Source organism: Marmota flaviventris, chromosome 2 (genome assembly GCF_047511675.1).
Source record: "Marmota flaviventris isolate mMarFla1 chromosome 2, mMarFla1.hap1, whole genome shotgun sequence".
Lineage (NCBI taxonomy): Eukaryota > Metazoa > Chordata > Mammalia > Rodentia > Sciuridae > Marmota > Marmota flaviventris.
Window position 1 is genome coordinate 195,440,941 of NC_092499.1, and position 17,773 is coordinate 195,458,713.

Here is a 17,773-nt window from a genome sequence, read left to right on the forward strand (position 1 = left end):
TAGATGAGACTGTTTGTCACCCGGGGACATTTGCTAATGTCTAGAGGCCTTCCTCGTCATCCCCACGGGGCTGCTGCTGGTGGGTAGGGGCCAGGCGTGCTGCCGCCCACCCCGCAGGACACAGGCCGCCCCGCTGCGGAGCATCCAGCCCGTCAGGTCAGCAGAGCTGAGCTGAGGACCCCGGGCTGCACCCTGGACCGCAGTTTGACCGGCTGGCAGTTCCCTGTGTAGATCTACAATCATGGAATAGTCGAGTAGCGTGGGCGTCCACTCCCCCGGAGTAGTAATGACTTTAAAAACAGGAGTCTTAACTTTTTTGATCTTGCTTTCATCATTTAACAATTTCCCAAGCGCTTTGAGTTTTATTTTCTGTGGCCTTTGCCCCAAAGCGAGGCCCCTCTTGCTTTTTATCTTCGTCCAAGTGGCAGACATCGGCATCCTCTCGGCTTGCTCAGTCCACCCCCAACTGTGGGCAGCGGGCCTGGGGGTGGGGTGGGGAGCAGTGTGTCCTTCCTGCTCTCATTCCTTTCCGCCCCCTCTAGGATGAATCGACGGGAGAAATCACCTTCTACATGAAGGGGGCGGACGTCGTCATGGCTGGCATCGTCCAGTACAATGACTGGCTGGAGGAAGAGGTGAGCGTGGCGCTGAGTGACCCTGGGCCTCGGGAGCGTGTGTGGAGAGGCTGCACCCAGTGTGGAGGCCAGTCTCTGTCTTGGCTCTCTGTGGCTGCGTGACCGTCCACCCTGAGACTTAGCAGCTGGAAACAGCACACACTTATTGCTCATGGGGTCTGTGGGTCAGGGACCTGGGTGTGGCCCGGCCTGGCCTCTGCCCTGGGGGCTCCTGCAGACTGCAGTGGGGACCCAGTGGGGGCTGTTATCTCCTCTGAAGACTCGACCTGGGCAGGGTCTGCTGCTGGGCTCACTGAGGGCTGGGGTAGCACTCGGCTTCTTGGCTGCTGGACTGAAGGCCTCAGGTCTCTCCAGCTGGTGGCTGGTGGCCGCCCCCTGTCTCTCACCGCCCGGGCCTCTCCCTGTGGCAGTGCGCAGCCTGGCAGATGGCTTCACAAAGTGAGCAGGCCAGGGAGCAGGCGAGGGCAGGCGAGCTGGGGGTCACCGTCTGTGGCACCTAATCCCACAAGTGACACCCCCCATTCTTGCTACCTTCTGCCAGGAGCACGTCACAGGCCCAGCTCACAGCCTAGGGGCAGGTGACTTCCGGGCATGAGTTCCAGGACGTGGGGTCACTGGGGGCCACAGGCCCCACTTGGTGAGGTGGGCGTTGGCCAGAAGCGGGAGGAGGCTCAGGTCTGCCGGGCCACCTGTGTTTTCTCTCAGCTCCAGGGGAACTCCCTGTGTCACATCCAGTGACATCATCATTCCACGTAGGCACTGCACACCAGTGCCACTCGGCCGGCCAGTCCCACGGACAAACCACCCGGGCCTGGTGTGTTTTTCAGATAGGGTTGTGCTCGGCACGTGGAACCCACGGAGTGGTCTTCACCTGACTGCGTGTTTTGGGGGGCCCACGGGAGCAGCCACTGTACAGCCAGTGGTTATCTGGGAAAGTGTGCCCGGGTTAGTGAGCTGTTTGGTTCTCCAGCAGCCAGCACTCCCTGGCGACTCGAGTTTTGAAACATGCCGTGCCCGTCACAGAAAGCCTGCGAGGGAGCCGCGGTTGACCTGTGGGCCGCCCCTCTGCAGCCTCCCCACGAAGCTTGGCTTTGGGGACCGTCACTTGGGGAAAGCAGTTTTCTTTTCCCCTGTCCCCTTTGGAAGGAACACAGGGCACTTTGGTGGCCAGGGCCCAGCACAGCCCCTGCTGACCTCTGTCTGCTTTGCAGTGCGGCAACATGGCCCGGGAGGGGCTGCGGGTGCTGGTGGTGGCCAAGAAGTCGCTAGCGGAGGAGCAGTATCAGGACTTTGAGGTGCGTTCGTTGTCCCTGCAGCCCCGCCCACCTCCCGTCACACCTCCCTCTGGGGCCTCCTTGCTCACTCCCAGCTGCCCTGACGTCCTTTCTGAGCCCCCCCCCCCCCCCCCCCCCCGCTTCCCCACTGCGCTGTCACCTGACGCTTGCTCTCCTCTCTGCCTCGAGCTCTCTCGCCCCACAGAACTCCCTGGCTTCATTTGGGTCTCAGCTCAGATGCTGCTTCCTCCAGGAAGCCTTCCTGGACCGGCTGTCTAAGGCAGCTCCACCTCGTCGCTTTTGACCCAACACCCATGTAACTTCCCTGTTCAGGTCTTTTTTTTTTTTTTTTTAATATTTTTATTAGTGTTCAAGGACCTTTATTTTATTTACTTATTTATATGCAGTGCTGAGGATCGAACCCAGCGCCTCGCACGTGCTAGACAAGCACTCTACCACTGAGCCACCCCCCAGCCCCCTGTTCATGTCTTTTAACATTCACTTCATCCATCTGCCTCTGGAACAAACTCTTTCTGGGGCCGGGGACCTGATCAGGCTGGCTTACGCAGGCGTGTGACGTGACTTCGGAACACTGGGAACAGGTGGCGCTATTAGAGCGCGAGTTCTTTAGGCTGCAGTGGAGGTTGGGAGTTGAATGAGGCTGTGGCCTGCTCCTCCCCTCCCCTGCATGTCTGGTCTTGCTCCCTGCTGGAGTCCGGGGTCCTGGTCTTGCTCCCTGCTGGACCCCTGGTGCCCGGCACAGAGCCAGCGTGCCAGGGGCGGGGTGGGCCGCGCCCTCCCCACCCTAAGCGGAGACTTGTTGGTGTGCCAGGCCCGCTACGTCCAGGCCAAGCTGAGCGTGCATGACCGCTCCCTCAAAGTGGCCACCGTGATCGAGAGCCTGGAGATGGAGATGGAGCTGCTGTGCCTGACCGGCGTGGAGGACCAGCTGCAGGCCGATGTGCGGCCCACGCTGGAGACGCTGAGGAACGCGGGCATCAAGGTAGGGCTGGCGCCCGGGAGCGGAGCTCGGTGACGTCAGTAGTCCCTTCCGCAGATGGAGGACTTCAGAGGGAAGAAAGTGAGGGTGGGAGGAGCAAGAGGGGACCAGAGTGCCCCTGTGGGATGGGCCACCGCTGCCATTGTCCTTGTGTTTGTCCTCTCTGGCCACCTCCCCATCACAGCTCCTGAGGGCTGGGACTGCATGTGTCTCCTGGTGGCTCAGGGCCCAGCTCAGCGCCCATGGGCACGTGCTGCACGTGGCATTCCAGCCGACTGGCCTGCTGGTGGCCGTCTGTCCGTGTGGATGAATGAGGCAGTGACTGACCACCTGACAGAGCCCCGAGCCAGCAGAGTGCCCTGTTCACATTGCACCTTGTTCCTGGTGGGAGAAAGTCCAGCCTTTATTCTCAAGGGGCCAGTAGAGGGCGCCAGAGGTCCAGGCCCTGTCGCAGGGAGGCCAGTCCTGTCCCTGTGCCCCTGTGTGATGGATAGTGAGCAGACATCCAGAGGGCACTGCAAGACCCTCATGGTCGGCCGTCACTGGTGCCATCCTGAGCCTGAGCACAGGTGTCCGGCTGCAGTGTGCACAGCAGCCTGCCTCGACGCTGACCCCGTGCAGGAGAGCACGCTGCCCCAGGAGGGGGGGCTGGAGAGCCAGGAGCAAGTCTGCATGATCACGCGTCACATGCTGCGTGCAACTGTGTGGGCAGCGTGGGTCTATTCACATCAGTGTCACCACTTGTGACATGGGGAGTGTTGTGCCGTGATGTCATCACTAGGGCATGGTTTTCCAGCTCCTTTGCGGTCTACGGGACCACCGTCATACATGCCGTGGTTGGCAGAACACCGCCACGTGGCCCACGCCCTTTTAGTTAACAGGCTCGAAGCTCTGAGAACATGCTGTCCCCTGGCTGCACTCGGGAGCGGCTCCCTGCTGCGTCCTGGGGCTGGAGTTTGGCAGAAGTGGCTACTTCAGGCCAGGCCCTGGGAGGAGTGCAGGTTAGACCCAGATAGGAACCAGCACGCGGCCCACTGGGGCCTCGCGTGCATGCAGGTGTCCCCGGAAATCAGGTCCCATCACGAGCCTCTGGCTCAGGGGCCTGGTGTTGTAAGGAAATGGCCAACAGGATCCTGTGTGCGTGGCTTGGGGGGCAGGGGACCTGCCTCGGCTGTCCTTGGTGTTTGAACTCTGGCCCTGGTGGGGTCTGTGCCCTCTTGTCTCTGGGCTTTGGAGATCTGCTCGTGTCCACCTTGTCCTGGGCTCTCGCTCCTGCTCAGCACTGTCTGTCCACGGGGCCAGGTGTTTGGTTCCCGTCCCGTGGATCTGAGTTCTCTGGTTGTTCCGGGGGAGGGTGGCCGCAGCAGCCTGCTGGGTGGTCATGTCTGGGGCGTGACCCTTCGCAGGCCAGCAGTGTTAGAGCCTGGGCATTTTCCGCTCGGGCCTTTGACAGAAACGGAAACCCTGCCGGGAGGTCCTCACCCTGGGGAGCGGCACTGCTGCTGGAGCTGGGGTCCTGGGCACGTCTCCCAGTGCCTTCCTGTCCTCAGTGAGGGGCGTCAGCTGTGGGACAGCTATGATCCCAGTTTCCCAGACTCAAACTCCCAGCTCCTTCCTGGAGTTGGTTCTCTTACATGAAGTCAGAATGCTGGTGCCCAGCCAGGGTCCCCTGGGAACGTTGAGTGAGGCCGACACACACCTGGGGAAACCAGACGCATCCCCTGTCCCCCGCTGACTCCAGGGGGACCCCGTGGCCTGGGTTCCCTCCTGGCTTCCCATCCACTTTCGTGACCTTTGGCAGGTGGCTTGACCTCTCGGTGCCTCTGGGTCCCACTTCACGGTTTTCGTGGAGGAGAGATCACTGAACAGGTGCAGCACTGCCGGGTGCCACGGGCCCGGGGAACATTTACTGCATCTTTTTTCCTAGCCCTCCCGGCCCCTGACTCCCAGACCCCTCCCTATAGGGAGGGTTAATGGGGTGAGATGGCCGAGCAGGGAGCATGTTCCAGCTGGACTCTGAAGACCCAGACTTGGGGCCTGGTTAGGACAAGGGCTCACTGTGTGGCTTTGGGCAGGGCACCTGCCCTCTCGGGCCCACAGAAATGAAATGCAGAACAATTTCATAAAAGAGGGGGAAGCACCTGGCATCTGTCTGGAGCATGGAGAAGGACCGTGAGGTCACAGATCAATGTTTCCTGTAGGAGCCAGAAGTGACCCCTATCATAGTCTTTAGGATAGGTTGCGTGCTGCTTTGGATTCCCAGGGGGATTACGAGGTCACAGACCCGCCTCGGGGAGTCTCTAGAAGCTTGTGGCGATGGTCTTTGTAAACCTTCCTGCTCTGCCTTTGCTGCCAGCCTGGCTGTTGAGGCCCAGAGCCCTGGACGGGGTACTCCTGGGGTGTCGGGGAGGCGACTGGGTCGGAGCGTCAGCTCAGTGCTCTGGGGAGCTCCCAGCACGGGCACCCAGGACCCCTTCCTGCCATGATTTCAGGTGTGGATGCTGACGGGGGACAAGCTGGAGACCGCCACCTGCACAGCCAAGAACGCACATCTGGTGACCAGGAACCAGGACATCCACGTCTTCCGGCTGGTGAAGCACCTCTGTGCTGGGGCCGCATGGGGGGTGCTTGGTCCTGGGACCGCGTCACTCAGTTGGGCCCTTAAAGAGGGAAGGGATCAGCTGGCTACCTGGTTTGCTTGCTTTGCGTAGATTACCAAGTGACCGGGGCAGGGGGAGGGATTCCTCCGGGTGGGCTGAGGAGCAGCTGGCTGCAGCCCCGGGTGACACTGTGACCTGTCCTGGGACTGGAGGTCCCGTCAGCTGCGCCCCCAGGAGACACAGCCAGGCTCTATACACAGAGTGTGCCTGGGCTTCTGGAAGTTCCCCTGACCCTCCCAAGGCCAAGGTCTCTGGAAAGAAAGAACCGCTAGACCCTGGCCTGTTGGGAGGCATTTGGGGCCACCAGGGAGACTCGAAGGAAGCTCTGAATTGGGTGGGCCCCTGAGAAGTCGCCCTCCATGTGTGTGCCCGACTGACCCAGGGCGTCAGGAGCCCTGGGTGCAGTGGCTCTCTTGATTCTGGGAGGAAGGAGGACAGGGTCCCCTGGGGCAGGGTGCAGCAGAGCTGTGAAGCTAGGTAACCAGAGGGGTTCGGATGTTTTAGGGTCTCTGCCTTTGGTGCACAGCACACGGAGCATCAGGGGATCCAGCGAGGGTTGGAGCTGTGGCGTTGTGCACAAGTGGACACGTCAGCCTGTGTTACTGGTGCATTCTGCTCTCGTGATTGTATTTGTGACCACAAAACCAGTATCTACAGCCCTTTCGAGGCCATTTGCAGATACGTGTCACATGGCAAAAACTAGAAGCCGACACGCACCTTCCCAGCCGAGGCCGGGCAGGCACAGTGTCCCTCTCCTGTCACTTCTCAGACTGTACAGTGGCCTTCCCATAGCCCAGCTAAGTGTCGAGTGTTAGCGTTTTTGTGCTTTCGTTGGCAGCTTGCTGGTCCAAGTGGCCCTCATCACGGGGCCCTGGAGCTGGGCAGTGACCCTGAGCAAGGGGTCAGGACGCATCTTAAGGAGAAAGTACAGTCCCCTGAGCTGCGGTGCTGGGCAGTGTTAAGGGACCTAGAGATCTCGAGACAGAGACACAAACCAGGCGTGGGTGTTGACCAGCGTGGTGTGGGCAGAGCCGTGGAGGATCCTGACCTGTGCCCCTAGAGGAGCCCTTGAGGATCTGCTAGTTCAGTGTTCTCAGCAACCTTGTAGAATGTCGCTACCGAGAATCACAGGAACCAGCTGTGTTCTGGAATCAGGGCCCGCAGGCTGTGGCTGCGATGTGCTTTGTCCTGTTGGGATGTAGAAACGCCCACCGGCTTACAGGTTGTGTTTGGCTGCTTTTGAGGGTCAGGTTGGGTCTGCAAAGCCTGCAGCACTTAACATCCGGTCCCTCGCAGAGCAGCTGCCAGCCCCGCTGGACGCCGGCCTCGAGGACCTGCCCTCCAGCACATAGCTGCTACCTTAGGCAGGCCAAGGACCCCACCTGGCTGTCCCTGAGTTAGGATGCCGAGCTGTTACCATTGGGCAGCTCGTAGAGTCGCTGTGTCAGTGAGTGAAAGGCCCCCGGCACACTGCCAGGCCCCTGACGCGAGTGCAGGCAGCTCTGGTCCCAGGGAGCGGAAGGCCATGGTAGCTGTGCTATTCTCCGAAGCCTGGCAGACGGGACTTCATCTGGCTCTGGGTCTGGTGGCAGAGGAGGGGAAGGGCCTTGGCCATTGTCTTCACCCTAGTTCCAGGAAGCTGCTGCTTATTCTGTCACCTCCAGAGAGCGAGGCTTTTCCATCTGTCTGTCCCGTGCAGGTGACTAACCGCGGAGAGGCCCACCTTGAGCTGAACGCTTTCCGCAGGAAGCACGACTGTGCCCTGGTCATCTCTGGAGACTCCCTGGAGGTGGGCATGGGGACCCTCGAGAGCCCGGAGCTGTGGGGCAGAGCTGCAGGGGCTAAGCTGTGGGCTGGGGGTGCCCTTGACCCACCCACCTGCTCCCTGCACCCCCTCCAGGTTTGTCTCAAGTATTATGAGTATGAGTTCATGGAGCTGGCCTGCCAGTGCCCAGCGGTCGTCTGCTGCCGCTGCGCCCCCACCCAGAAGGCCCAGATCGTGCGCCTGCTGCAGGAACGCACTGGGAAGCTCACCTGTGCAGTAGGTAAGCTCACCTGGGCAGTGGGTAAGCTCACCTGGGCAGTAGGTAAGCTCACCTGGGCAGTGGGTAAGCTCACCTGTGCCGTAGGCAAGCTCACCTGGGCAGAGGGAAAGCTCACCTGGGCAGTGGGTAAGCTCACCTGGGCAGTAGGTAAGCTCACCTGGGCAGTGGGTAAGCTCACCTGTGCCGTAGGCAAGCTCACCTGGGCAGAGGGAAAGCTCACCTGGGCAGTGGGTAAGCTCACCTGGGCAGTAGGTAAGCTCACCTGGGCAGTGGGAAAGCTCATGTGGGCAGTGGGTAAGCTCACCTGGGAAGTAGGTAAGCTCACCTGGGCAGTGGGAAGGCTCCCCTGGTCAGAGGGCAAGCTCACCTGGGCAGTGGATAAACTCACTTGAGCAGTAGATAAGCTCACCTGGTCAGTGGGTAAACTCACCTGGGCAGTAAGTAAGATCACCCGGGCAGTAGGTAAGATCACCCGGGCAGTAGGTAAGCTCACCTGGGCAGATGGGACCCATCCTGTTGGCCCTGTCCCGCTCTGTATTGGATTTCTTTTCCGTGAGGCTAACAGGACACAGACCCGGTTTTTCTGCGCTCCCTGGGCCACTTTGCTCGGGGCATGATTGTTCCCACCAGGGGCTTTGGCTTGCCCTTGTTGTTGTGTTTGGTGTTTCCCTTTGGAGAGGGCACGTAGGCGAGCCCAGGAGTCGCCTCTCCTCTGCCCTGGCCCAGGGTCCCTGCGTTCCAGGGTAAGGAGGGCCCCACTCTGCAGAGCCAGTCTGGCTCCGCTCCCTGCTGGTCATTACTGAGAGGTGTCGCAGGTGGCTTCCTTCACCCTCCCAGCTGGGTCTGTCCATCAGCAGAGCGGGAACGGTGGCAGTGGCTCCCAAATAATGCTTATGAGGGCCCAAAGGGGAAGAGGTCCCTTTTGGAAGTGGGGCCACCGTGCCGGCCACCACCCGTAGGTGCTGCCGTTGGTACTGTGGCCCTGCCAGGGGGTCTTTCCTGCCCTTCTTCACCTCTCCTCCTCCCCTCTGCTCTGTGTGTCCTGCAGGGGACGGTGGCAATGACGTCAGCATGATTCAGGAGTCCGACTGCGGCGTGGGGGTGGAGGGGAAGGTGAGACGCCCCCGCCCCGCTCCTCTCTGGGGTCTTCTCGTCCTCTTCCTTCCCTCAGAGACACAGCCCTGGTCCCATGGAGAGTCTAGGTAAGGAGCACAGGGCCCGAGGCACCTCGGAGCACCTGGAAGCCGGCATCCTCAGCACGGTAGCACATGTACGGACAGACGATGTTGGCCTTTTGCTTGCCAAGACCTAAATCGACAACAGCAGCAACAAAAAACGATGTGGTTTTTCCACATTCCTAGTATCCAAGGGTCCTCAGGCCCTGTGCCGGTCTCCTGGGCCGTAGGGAGTGTGGTGGCCGTCCACCCTCACTAAAAGTCCTTGGCAGTGAGTTTTAGTTTGTTGTAGAGCAATTTTTGCTTTTCGCTTCCTGCCTGCCTCTTATGGCTGCTCTCTCATCTGTGATCCGTTGAGACGGCCGGGGGAAGACTGGTCTCCAGGTTTGTTGGAACCCCGTCTGAGTAAGTGCAGAGGCCCGAGCAGGGCCCCGCGGCTCCCCTGGGCCCTGTTGCACATCCTCAAGATCTGGCTGAATTTTTCCCTTCCCACAGTTTCTTCAGTTCCCAGCCAGAGGTTGATCATTTGAGTTAGAAAGGCAGATGATTCTGGAGTGAGATATTGAATTTGAAATCTTGGTGAATTTCTTGGAATGTAGGTTTGAAGAAGCATTTTGAATTTAATAAAATTATAAGTTCCTATATAAACACAAAAAACCATTTTCCCTTCTGTTAAAAATTATATTCTGAATCCTCCTTTTTTTTTTTAAAGGGCATCAAAGTAGTAAGTTCTTATGATGAAAAATTAAAATAATTTTAAAATAAAGTGCATCTTTTAAACTGCATCAAACTACCAACATGGGGTCTTCATCCAACATTTTACTATGGGTGTACAGTTGGGTGCATACATGTCTGTTGCATATACCGTAAACATATTTTACACATGTATGTATAGACATATTATTTTTGTGTATAATCTTAAATTAAAAACACACCATGCACTTTGTTATGCATCTTGCTTAAATCCATTCCATCTTGGATTTCTTTCTACATCAAGAGTATGTACAGACATCGTGTCTTACCCTCTTTTTTATTTTGAAAAATGTCATCCGTTCCGAAAGTTTGAAATAGAACAATGAACACCCATCTGCCCTCCTCTTTGATTTACCAGTTGTTAACACTTGCCACGTTCTCGCTTTCTCTCTGAATCAGTTGAAAGTAAATTGCACACGTAATCTCGTGTCACCCCTAAGTGCTTCAGCATGGCTCCCAGAACAAGGGTGTTCTCCTGTGCCTGCAGGAGAAGCTTATCACCCCAGATGTAAGACCAGTGTGACCGTAGTGTTGGAGAGTCATGGTGGCATTTCCCCAGTTGTCCTTGAAATGTCATCTAGCTTTAAAAAAAAAAAAAAAAAGATCCAGAAACCAATCAGGGATCACAAATTTCGTTCATTAGCATGTTTTCATGTCTCTTTAATCTTCTCTAATGTAAAACACTTTTCTCTCTCTCTCTCTTTTTGGAGGAGGGTATTTTTTTGTGACATTGTTTCTGAAGCATTTGGGACGGTGGCAGAATGGGCCACAGTGTCTGTGGGTCGGGTTGATCTGTTCCCGTCCCTGTGCACCACAGAAGAGAAATTGCTGGTCCCCTGTTTGTCGGGGCCTGGGTGTCCGGCGGCCCCGTTCTGGTGCCCAACAGGGACCTTTCAAAATAAGGGGATTCCACGAGGTGTTGCACCACGTGTTGTTTCCACGTCTGCCCGCAGAGAGCTGTGTTCAGGCCGCTGCACCTCAGTGTCGACAGCACAGGTGTCCCCCTCGTGCTGGCCTCTGAAGGGAGCCGGTGGACAGCACAGAGCCCCGAGTGGTTCTTTGCTTCTGTGCGCATCTCGGGCACGGAGCTCTCGGGGCTCCCGAGCACGCTCAGTTGACCCCCACGTGACAACTCTCCGTGATGGAGTATGTTCTTTATTTAAAGAAATTCCTCTTTTAAATCAGATTTAGACTTGGACCACCAACTGCATATAACTCGAAACCAAAGAACCTCCTTATTGAATTTCTTCAAAGATCTCCTTACCGTGTCTTATTTTTTCAATTAAAAAAACGTGTCCGCCTTGACCTCTTGTGCTGCTGACGGTGCCCAATTTCCTTGGATTCCAGGAAGGAAAACAGGCTTCGCTGGCGGCCGACTTCTCCATCACGCAGTTCAAGCACCTGGGCCGACTGCTCATGGTGCACGGCCGCAACAGCTACAAACGGTCGGCCGCCCTCAGCCAGTTCGTCATCCACAGGAGCCTCTGCATCAGTACCATGCAGGTGGGTGGGCAGCTGGCGCCTCTGTGCAGGTGCCCGTGGCCACAGCGTGCAGTGGGCGGGCAGCTGGTCCTGGCGCCCAGGTGCAGGTGAAGGTGTGCTGATGACGGATAAAGCCTGGGCCTCAGAGTAGGCCTGGTGCTGTTCCTGGGCCAGTTTAAATCCCCCACGTGGCGTGTTAGCTGGTGGCTCTCGGGCAAGTCACTCCACATTGCTCCCCTCTTGAGAGGCGATGGCCCTGCTTGCTGTGGGGCCTGTACGTGAGCATGAGCAGTGGAGCCCGTGGGTGCTTGGCATGGAGCAGGTAGGTGACCATGGTGGCAGTATGGCAACAGGAGTGAGTTCTCCCTGGTGTGCCCCAGTGATGGGCGCAGAGGAGACCGCAGCGTGAGTGCTCACATCCTGGTTTTTGGGGTGCAGAGGCAGGGACAGCGGGAGGAACCCCAGAGAGTGGCCTGGTTCTCCCGAGCGCTTCCTGGACCTGGGTGTCAGCTGGGTGCTTGCAGTGCAGGTCACCTGCATCCTCGCCACAGCCTCACCCACTTTACAGCCAGAGCTGAGGCCACCTCCTCCCCAGGGGAGGAGAGGTTTCTAATCACACAGAGTGAGTCGGTCCCCAGGAGGGCGCTCTCTCTCCTGGGCCTCACCCAGGCCTGTTGGGGTGGCTTTTGCATTTTTAATGTCTGTTGCATCGTGAGTGAGGCCTTGAAGTGCTTTCCAACAAAATGTCCTAAGCGCTAAACAGCTGCGGCTCCTCAGACCACATCTGTCCTGTTCATTTATGCTGATTCACCGTTGAGCTGGGAAATGCTGGGTGTCAGCCACTGGGAGACGGATGAGCTGGTTCTGGGGACTCCAGCAGGGCCTGGCATTGCCGTATCATTCAGAAGGACAATTCTAGGGTGTGGCACTGCCCCTTGTGCTGCAGATGGCCTTTAACCCCGTCTGCAGTGACCCCTGGAAACGGTCTCAGACAGACACGGACGCGGCGTTTTTACTTCTTGTCCAGATGAAGACCAGGGTCCACACACCCTTCCTAGAGGAAGGGGCGCCTCGTGTTGATTTGTGAAGTCAGCAGAGATTCTTGACATACAGTCGTCCTGTGTCACAGTCCCACCTGAGTGACAAGGCACTGAAAATGGCAGAGGGCAGCTCCCAGCGTCCCATGGTCACAGCGCTCAGTGGCACTGTGACCTGAGCTCTGTGGCCGGTGAGCGTGGGTCTCCTTGGCTCTCTGCCTGCTACGGGTGCTGGGGAGCTGCTCTGGTTAGAGGTGCCTGGTTACCAGGACCGTCCACTTTCCCTCCGTGTTTGGTTATCATGAACCCTCTAGGTGACACTGGCCCCCTCTGGTTTTATCTAGTGGAGATGAGTCTGGACTCTGCCATCCCGCAGTCACCCTGTGGGTGTGCAGGGGCCCTGGGGCTCGGTGAGCCCGATGCAGTCCCCTCCTCCTTCCCACGGTAGCTAATACCTCCTGGATCGGGAAGTGGCCTTCAGCAGGGCTTACAGGTGTCTTTTTGGCTTTATCTGATTGCAAAGGCCGCCTGCCAGGTGCTGTTTCCCCAAACACTAGGAGGCACGTGAGAAGCAAAGCCTGGCCCGCCACCCAGCCTGAAGGTGGCTGGTGCAGCGCACAGGGCTCATCCCTGACAGTTCCCAAGCGCGGGCCAGTGATGGGCGTGGTCATTCTGAGCTGTTGGGGGTGTGGTCCTGGAGGCAGGGCCAACCTCCTTCCTGCAGGCCCTTCTTCTCCTCCATGTCCCTTTCTGTGGACTGTGGCAGCTTTAGGCTCAAGCTTGTGGGTGGCTCTGGAGATGTGCTGGGATCGTGCGCAAAGCCTTCCCGGCTCTTGGAGCTTCACAGTCTCAGAGGGGCTGAGCATGATGCTGGAGCTGGGTGAACCAGTCTGACGCCTGGCTTTGGCATAGAGGAGCTGTGTGGTTTTGAGCAAGCCACTCACCCTCTCTGGGCCTCGCCTTCCTCACCTGTAGAATGGGGATAATGTTAGCAGCATCACATGAGCTCGCACACACGAAGTACGCGTAACCTCGGCTCCGTGTGCCGTGGCTGTGCAGGGGCGGGTGTTTTATTAGGTGAACACGGGGACCCTTGCTGTGGCCCTTGGTGACATCCTCTTTCTCCCTGGCGCAGGCGGTCTTCTCCTCTGTGTTCTACTTTGCCTCCGTCCCCCTCTATCAAGGATTCCTCATCATCGGGTAAGGATCCATGCCACGTCTCCTTTTCTTTAATGAAACTTCCCTAAGATGCCACGGAGGGGGAGGGAGAAGCAGCGTTGTGTAGAGACCCTCTGGTCCCCCGGCCACTGTGGACTGGTGGCCCCAGGAAGGCAGGCTCAGCAGGGGAGCAGCCCTGGGGTGTCCGGCACAGTCCGCTGACTTACTGGGTTTTGCTGGTTGCTTCAGCCTGAGAGCAGACACTGGATTCTACCTGCTTCTGATTGGAAAGGTAGAGTGTCCTTTGCTGGTTCCTGAAAGACTATGAACAACTAGCCAGAGTGGAGTCAGGGGTTCCCTGAGCCGTGCTCCATGTGACTGCCTGTGACCCGCCCCAGCTTCCCTCACCGCCCTCTCCTCACTGGTTCCTGACAGCCACCCCCCTGCCTCAGGGCCTTTGCACTGGCTGGCCTTGTACCAGGGAGGCTCTTCCTCCAGATGCTGGCATGGCTGTTCCTGTGGGTGTGGACTCAGATGTCCCATTCCTCAGCCGCCCTCGGTGATTGCACCCCCCCACACACATGTGCACACGCAGGCCTCACTCCCTCTTCCCCATTAGGGTCTCCTCCTCTGGGCTTGGTTACTTTAGTTTATTTGCTACTGACCCAGAGACCAGCCCGAAAGCCTGGAGCAGGTGTCTTGTCTGTTTACATCCCGAGCCTCCAGGGCTCCAAGCCGGGCCTGACGCGTGGTAGGCGCCCAGTGCGCAGGTGCGGAGGGACAGCTGGGCCGGGCAGGTCCTGCTAGCCGGTCTCACCCGTGGCCGTCTGCTCCCCAGGTACTCCACGATTTACACCATGTTCCCCGTCTTTTCTCTGGTCCTGGACAAGGACGTCAAGTCAGAGGTGGCCATGCTCTACCCCGAGCTCTACAAGGACCTCCTCAAGGTGGGACAGGTCACCCCCCCCCCCCCGTGTCCTCCCGGTCACCCATCCTCTCCTTCCCCCTCTTCTCCATCTTCCCTCCCTGCTGCTTCTCCTCCACGCTGACCCCCGTGTCTGCCTGGGACACAGTTGATCCCGTGCCCTCCTGCTCTGGGGACAAGACGCGGGAGTTTGGACCTTATTCTGAGGGCGGTGACGAGTGCCCTGTAAGGAGTATGAGGTGGCAGACTGGAAAGAGCTGCTGACCTAAGAGGCCCCCGGGGTTCCAAGTTGAGCTGCAAACTGCATCTGCCCCTAGAAGTGCCCTCCACACGCGTCCAGAAGCCACACGTAGTGAGCGTGGTGTGGCTGTGTGAGGTCTCCTCGGCTGGCCTTCAGAGGCGTTTCCTCAAAGACTTATCCAGACCTACGGTCGGTTCCTCGTCAGAGAGGCCATCGCTCAGGGTTCAGCTGTGCACTGGCCTCTTGGGTGGAAGCGGGGAGGAGGCCTCGTGTGGGTAGAGGAAGAGTGACCGGAAGGCCCGTGGGGCCCTGGGTGGCAGTAGCCTGCTCTGACCTCTCTGTCTCTCATTTAGGGGCGACCGCTGTCCTACAAGACCTTCTTAATATGGGTCCTGATTAGCATCTATCAAGGTAAGGATCTGCCGCGGCCTTGGGCTCTGAAGGTCACCGCAGGGGTCCTTCTCCCTCCTGTGGCACAGGGAGTGAAAAGCCAGACCTGAGGTGGACTGGGGCAGGTGGCAGTGACGCGGGGTCCTGCTGGGTGGGTGGAGGACTCCTGCCCTGACCACCCAGGGTGGTGGTGAAGTCAGAGGGTAGTCGATTTGTACGTCCCAAACACAGAGTGCTCCCAAATCCGGGACGTCCAGCTTTCGTGTGTTTGCTGACACACATGATGTATTTGTACAGTGCTCCTGGCCTTTCTGTCTGGACAGGGACACGTAGAATCCACAAATAAGCACGTGTACGTAGGGTTTCATTCTGAAGGATTTTCCACTGTGGGCGGCGTGATCAGAAAGTGTAGAGGCCACTGAGCTTGTTGGCAGAGGGTTCAGTTGTCATTGACGTGTTTAAAAAATGTTTTAAAGATGTTTACCAAACCAGGTACAGAGGCGCAGGCATGCATTTCCAGCTACTCAGGAGGCTGAGGCAGGAGGATCTCAAGTTCAAGGCCAGCTTTGGCAACTTTAGTGAGACCCTATCTTTAAAAAAAAAATTATGACACGGGCTGGGGTTTGGCCCAGTGGTGGAGCACTGTCCCAGCCCGTGTGAGGCCCAGGGTTCAGTCTTCAGCACGGCAGAAAGAGAAGAAGGAGGAAGAACGCGCCACAGGGTGGTCCCTGTAGTGGGTTAAAAAATACAAAGTGCGCGTGAAAGTTGTCAGTAATGAGCGGTCCTCTGTTCTGCCCTCGCCACCCTCAGGCCTGTTCATAAAGGCAGTCACTAGAGAGTTGGGGTGTCAGAGTTGCTGGCTGTCTCCTCTGAGTGACACTCTCAGTGTCTTGGACTAGGTCCCGATCAGCCTGCCCCTTGGGCACTGGAGAGGCTGCCACTGCTCACCCCCATGCTTCCTGCCCTTCCTTGGCGGGGCGTGGGGTTCTCTCCACTTCCCCCCTGTGCCCTGGGTCACTGGTGCTCATATAGGTGGTGAAAACATTTAATTAACCTTCACCACCGTGACCACCATCTGGCTCGGTGGTGAGCATGTCCCTGCTGGGCGCCATCTCCAGAACTTTCCATCCTACAAATCTGACACTCCTTCGCCACTGAACAGCAGCCCCCTATGTCCCCTCCCCTGTGGCTGGCACCCACGTCCTACAGATACCTCCAGCCAGTGGCTGCATGCAGCCGCTGTCCTTTTGTGACTGCTGTTCCCATCATTAATTGTAGAGTGTGCATGTGTGTGTACACAAACCTGTGTGTTCGTGTGTGTGTGTGTGTGTACGTACGTACATGTATCGGTGCTGGGGACAGAGCCCAGGGCCTCCCATGTGCTGGGCGAGTGCTCTGTCACGGGGCCTCATCCCAGCCCTCATTTTAAATATGTTTAAACTTCTGTTTTTCCATCAACTCCAGCTAGTCATTCTGTCGCTCTTTTCCTCCTTCTGCCTGTACAGTTACAGATTATCTATTTGATAAGGTTAGAAAGGAAAATAGGAAACTATAGATTTGAATCCTCCATGAAGCATCATTCGCAGCCTCGTTTAGGGAGCAGTTGCTCCCAGAGTAAAGGAGCAGTTCTCCGGGTCCCGGGCCAGAGCCTCTGGAGGGGCGGGGCGTGTGCGAGGGGCGGGGCTTGCGAGGGCGGGCCCAGGGCACCTGCACGGACATTCCTCCGGTTTGCAGGGAGCACCATCATGTACGGGGCGCTGCTGCTGTTCGAGTCGGAGTTCGTGCACATCGTGGCCATTTCCTTCACGTCGCTGATCCTCACCGAGCTTCTCATGGTGGCGCTCACCATCCAGACCTGGCACTGGCTCATGACCGTGGCGGAGTTGCTCAGCCTGGCCTGCTACATCGCCTCCCTGGTGTTCTTACACGAATTCATCGGTGAGCCCCCGAGTGTGCGCAGGTGTCTGTCTGCACCGCCCAGCACTGCCTCCTGGCTCTTGGTCCAGCGGCCCTTCGCTAGCTGTCCCGTGTTCTTGCCAGTGCCTGCCTTGGGCCAAGTGGCGGCTGTGAATCAGTGGGTGCCTTTGAGGGTGCAGGGTTGTTCTCAGAGTAGAGCATGCGTTTGTATTTTTACTTTGTTCATTTTTTAGGGTGCTGGGGTACAATCCAGGGTCTGGTACACGCTGGGTAAGCACTCTTTGACTGAGTTGCTCATCAGCCAAAAGTGTGTTTCCAAAAACCACAAAAACCCGGGCACTCTGGTGCATGCCTGTAATCCCAGTGGCTCAGGAGGCCGAAGTGGGAGGATTGCAAGTTCAAAGCCAGCCTCGGGGGGCTGGCTCTACCTCAGTGGTAGAGCCCTTGCGTAGCATGTGTAAGGCACTGGGTTGGATTCTCAGCACTGCATATAAACAAGTAAATAAAATAAAAGTCCATCAACAATTTATACATAGAATATATGTAAAGCTAGCCTCAGCAACTTAGCGAGGCCCTAAGCAACCTAGCGAGAACTTGTCTCAAAATAAAAAGGGGTGGGCATGTGACTCAGTGGTCAAAGCCTCTGGGTTCAGTCCCTGGTATCAAAAAAGAAAAAACAGAACTAGCCAGCTTAGAAGAGGAATCCTTTGTCCTTCTAATTCTGAAAGGGCAGAATAGCCCCTTATCCATGGGTTGCACATCCGTGAACTCAACCAACCTCAGAGCCCAAACATTTAGCAAAAAAAAAAAAAAAAAAGTTGGGTCTTAACTGAATATGTCCGGCCTCTCTTCTGGCCGTTCTTCCCTGAACAATACAGCGTAACAGCCGTCTGCGCGGCGTTCGCCTTGCGTTGGTATCAGAGAAGATTTAAGGCTCTGGGAGCTTGTGGGGTGCTAGGCAAAGACTGTGCCGTTTCACACAAGGCACCTGAGGATCTGTGGATTTCAGCATCTCTCCCGCCCCCCTGGTTGGAACCCCTTCCCTGTGAACCCCGAGGGCTGGCCCTGAGAGCTCGCTGGG

General features: G+C 57.5%; 1 protein-coding gene across 1 annotated transcript in view; it reads left to right on the forward strand.

Annotated features, from left to right (window-relative positions):
- The window catches only part of Atp9a (ATPase phospholipid transporting 9A (putative)), a 121,051-nt gene that overhangs the window by 97,181 nt on the left and 6,097 nt on the right, over positions 1-17,773 (forward strand). The window contains exons 16-27 of the mRNA XM_027946392.2: positions 543-635; positions 1,847-1,930; positions 2,742-2,912; positions 5,402-5,500; positions 7,269-7,358; positions 7,470-7,614; positions 8,663-8,727; positions 10,890-11,045; positions 13,197-13,261; positions 14,058-14,166; positions 14,739-14,796; positions 16,510-16,713. Of these exons, the coding sequence (XP_027802193.2) occupies positions 543-635; positions 1,847-1,930; positions 2,742-2,912; positions 5,402-5,500; positions 7,269-7,358; positions 7,470-7,614; positions 8,663-8,727; positions 10,890-11,045; positions 13,197-13,261; positions 14,058-14,166; positions 14,739-14,796; positions 16,510-16,713 (1,339 nt within the window). The remainder of the gene's footprint in view (positions 1-542; positions 636-1,846; positions 1,931-2,741; positions 2,913-5,401; positions 5,501-7,268; positions 7,359-7,469; positions 7,615-8,662; positions 8,728-10,889; positions 11,046-13,196; positions 13,262-14,057; positions 14,167-14,738; positions 14,797-16,509; positions 16,714-17,773) is intronic.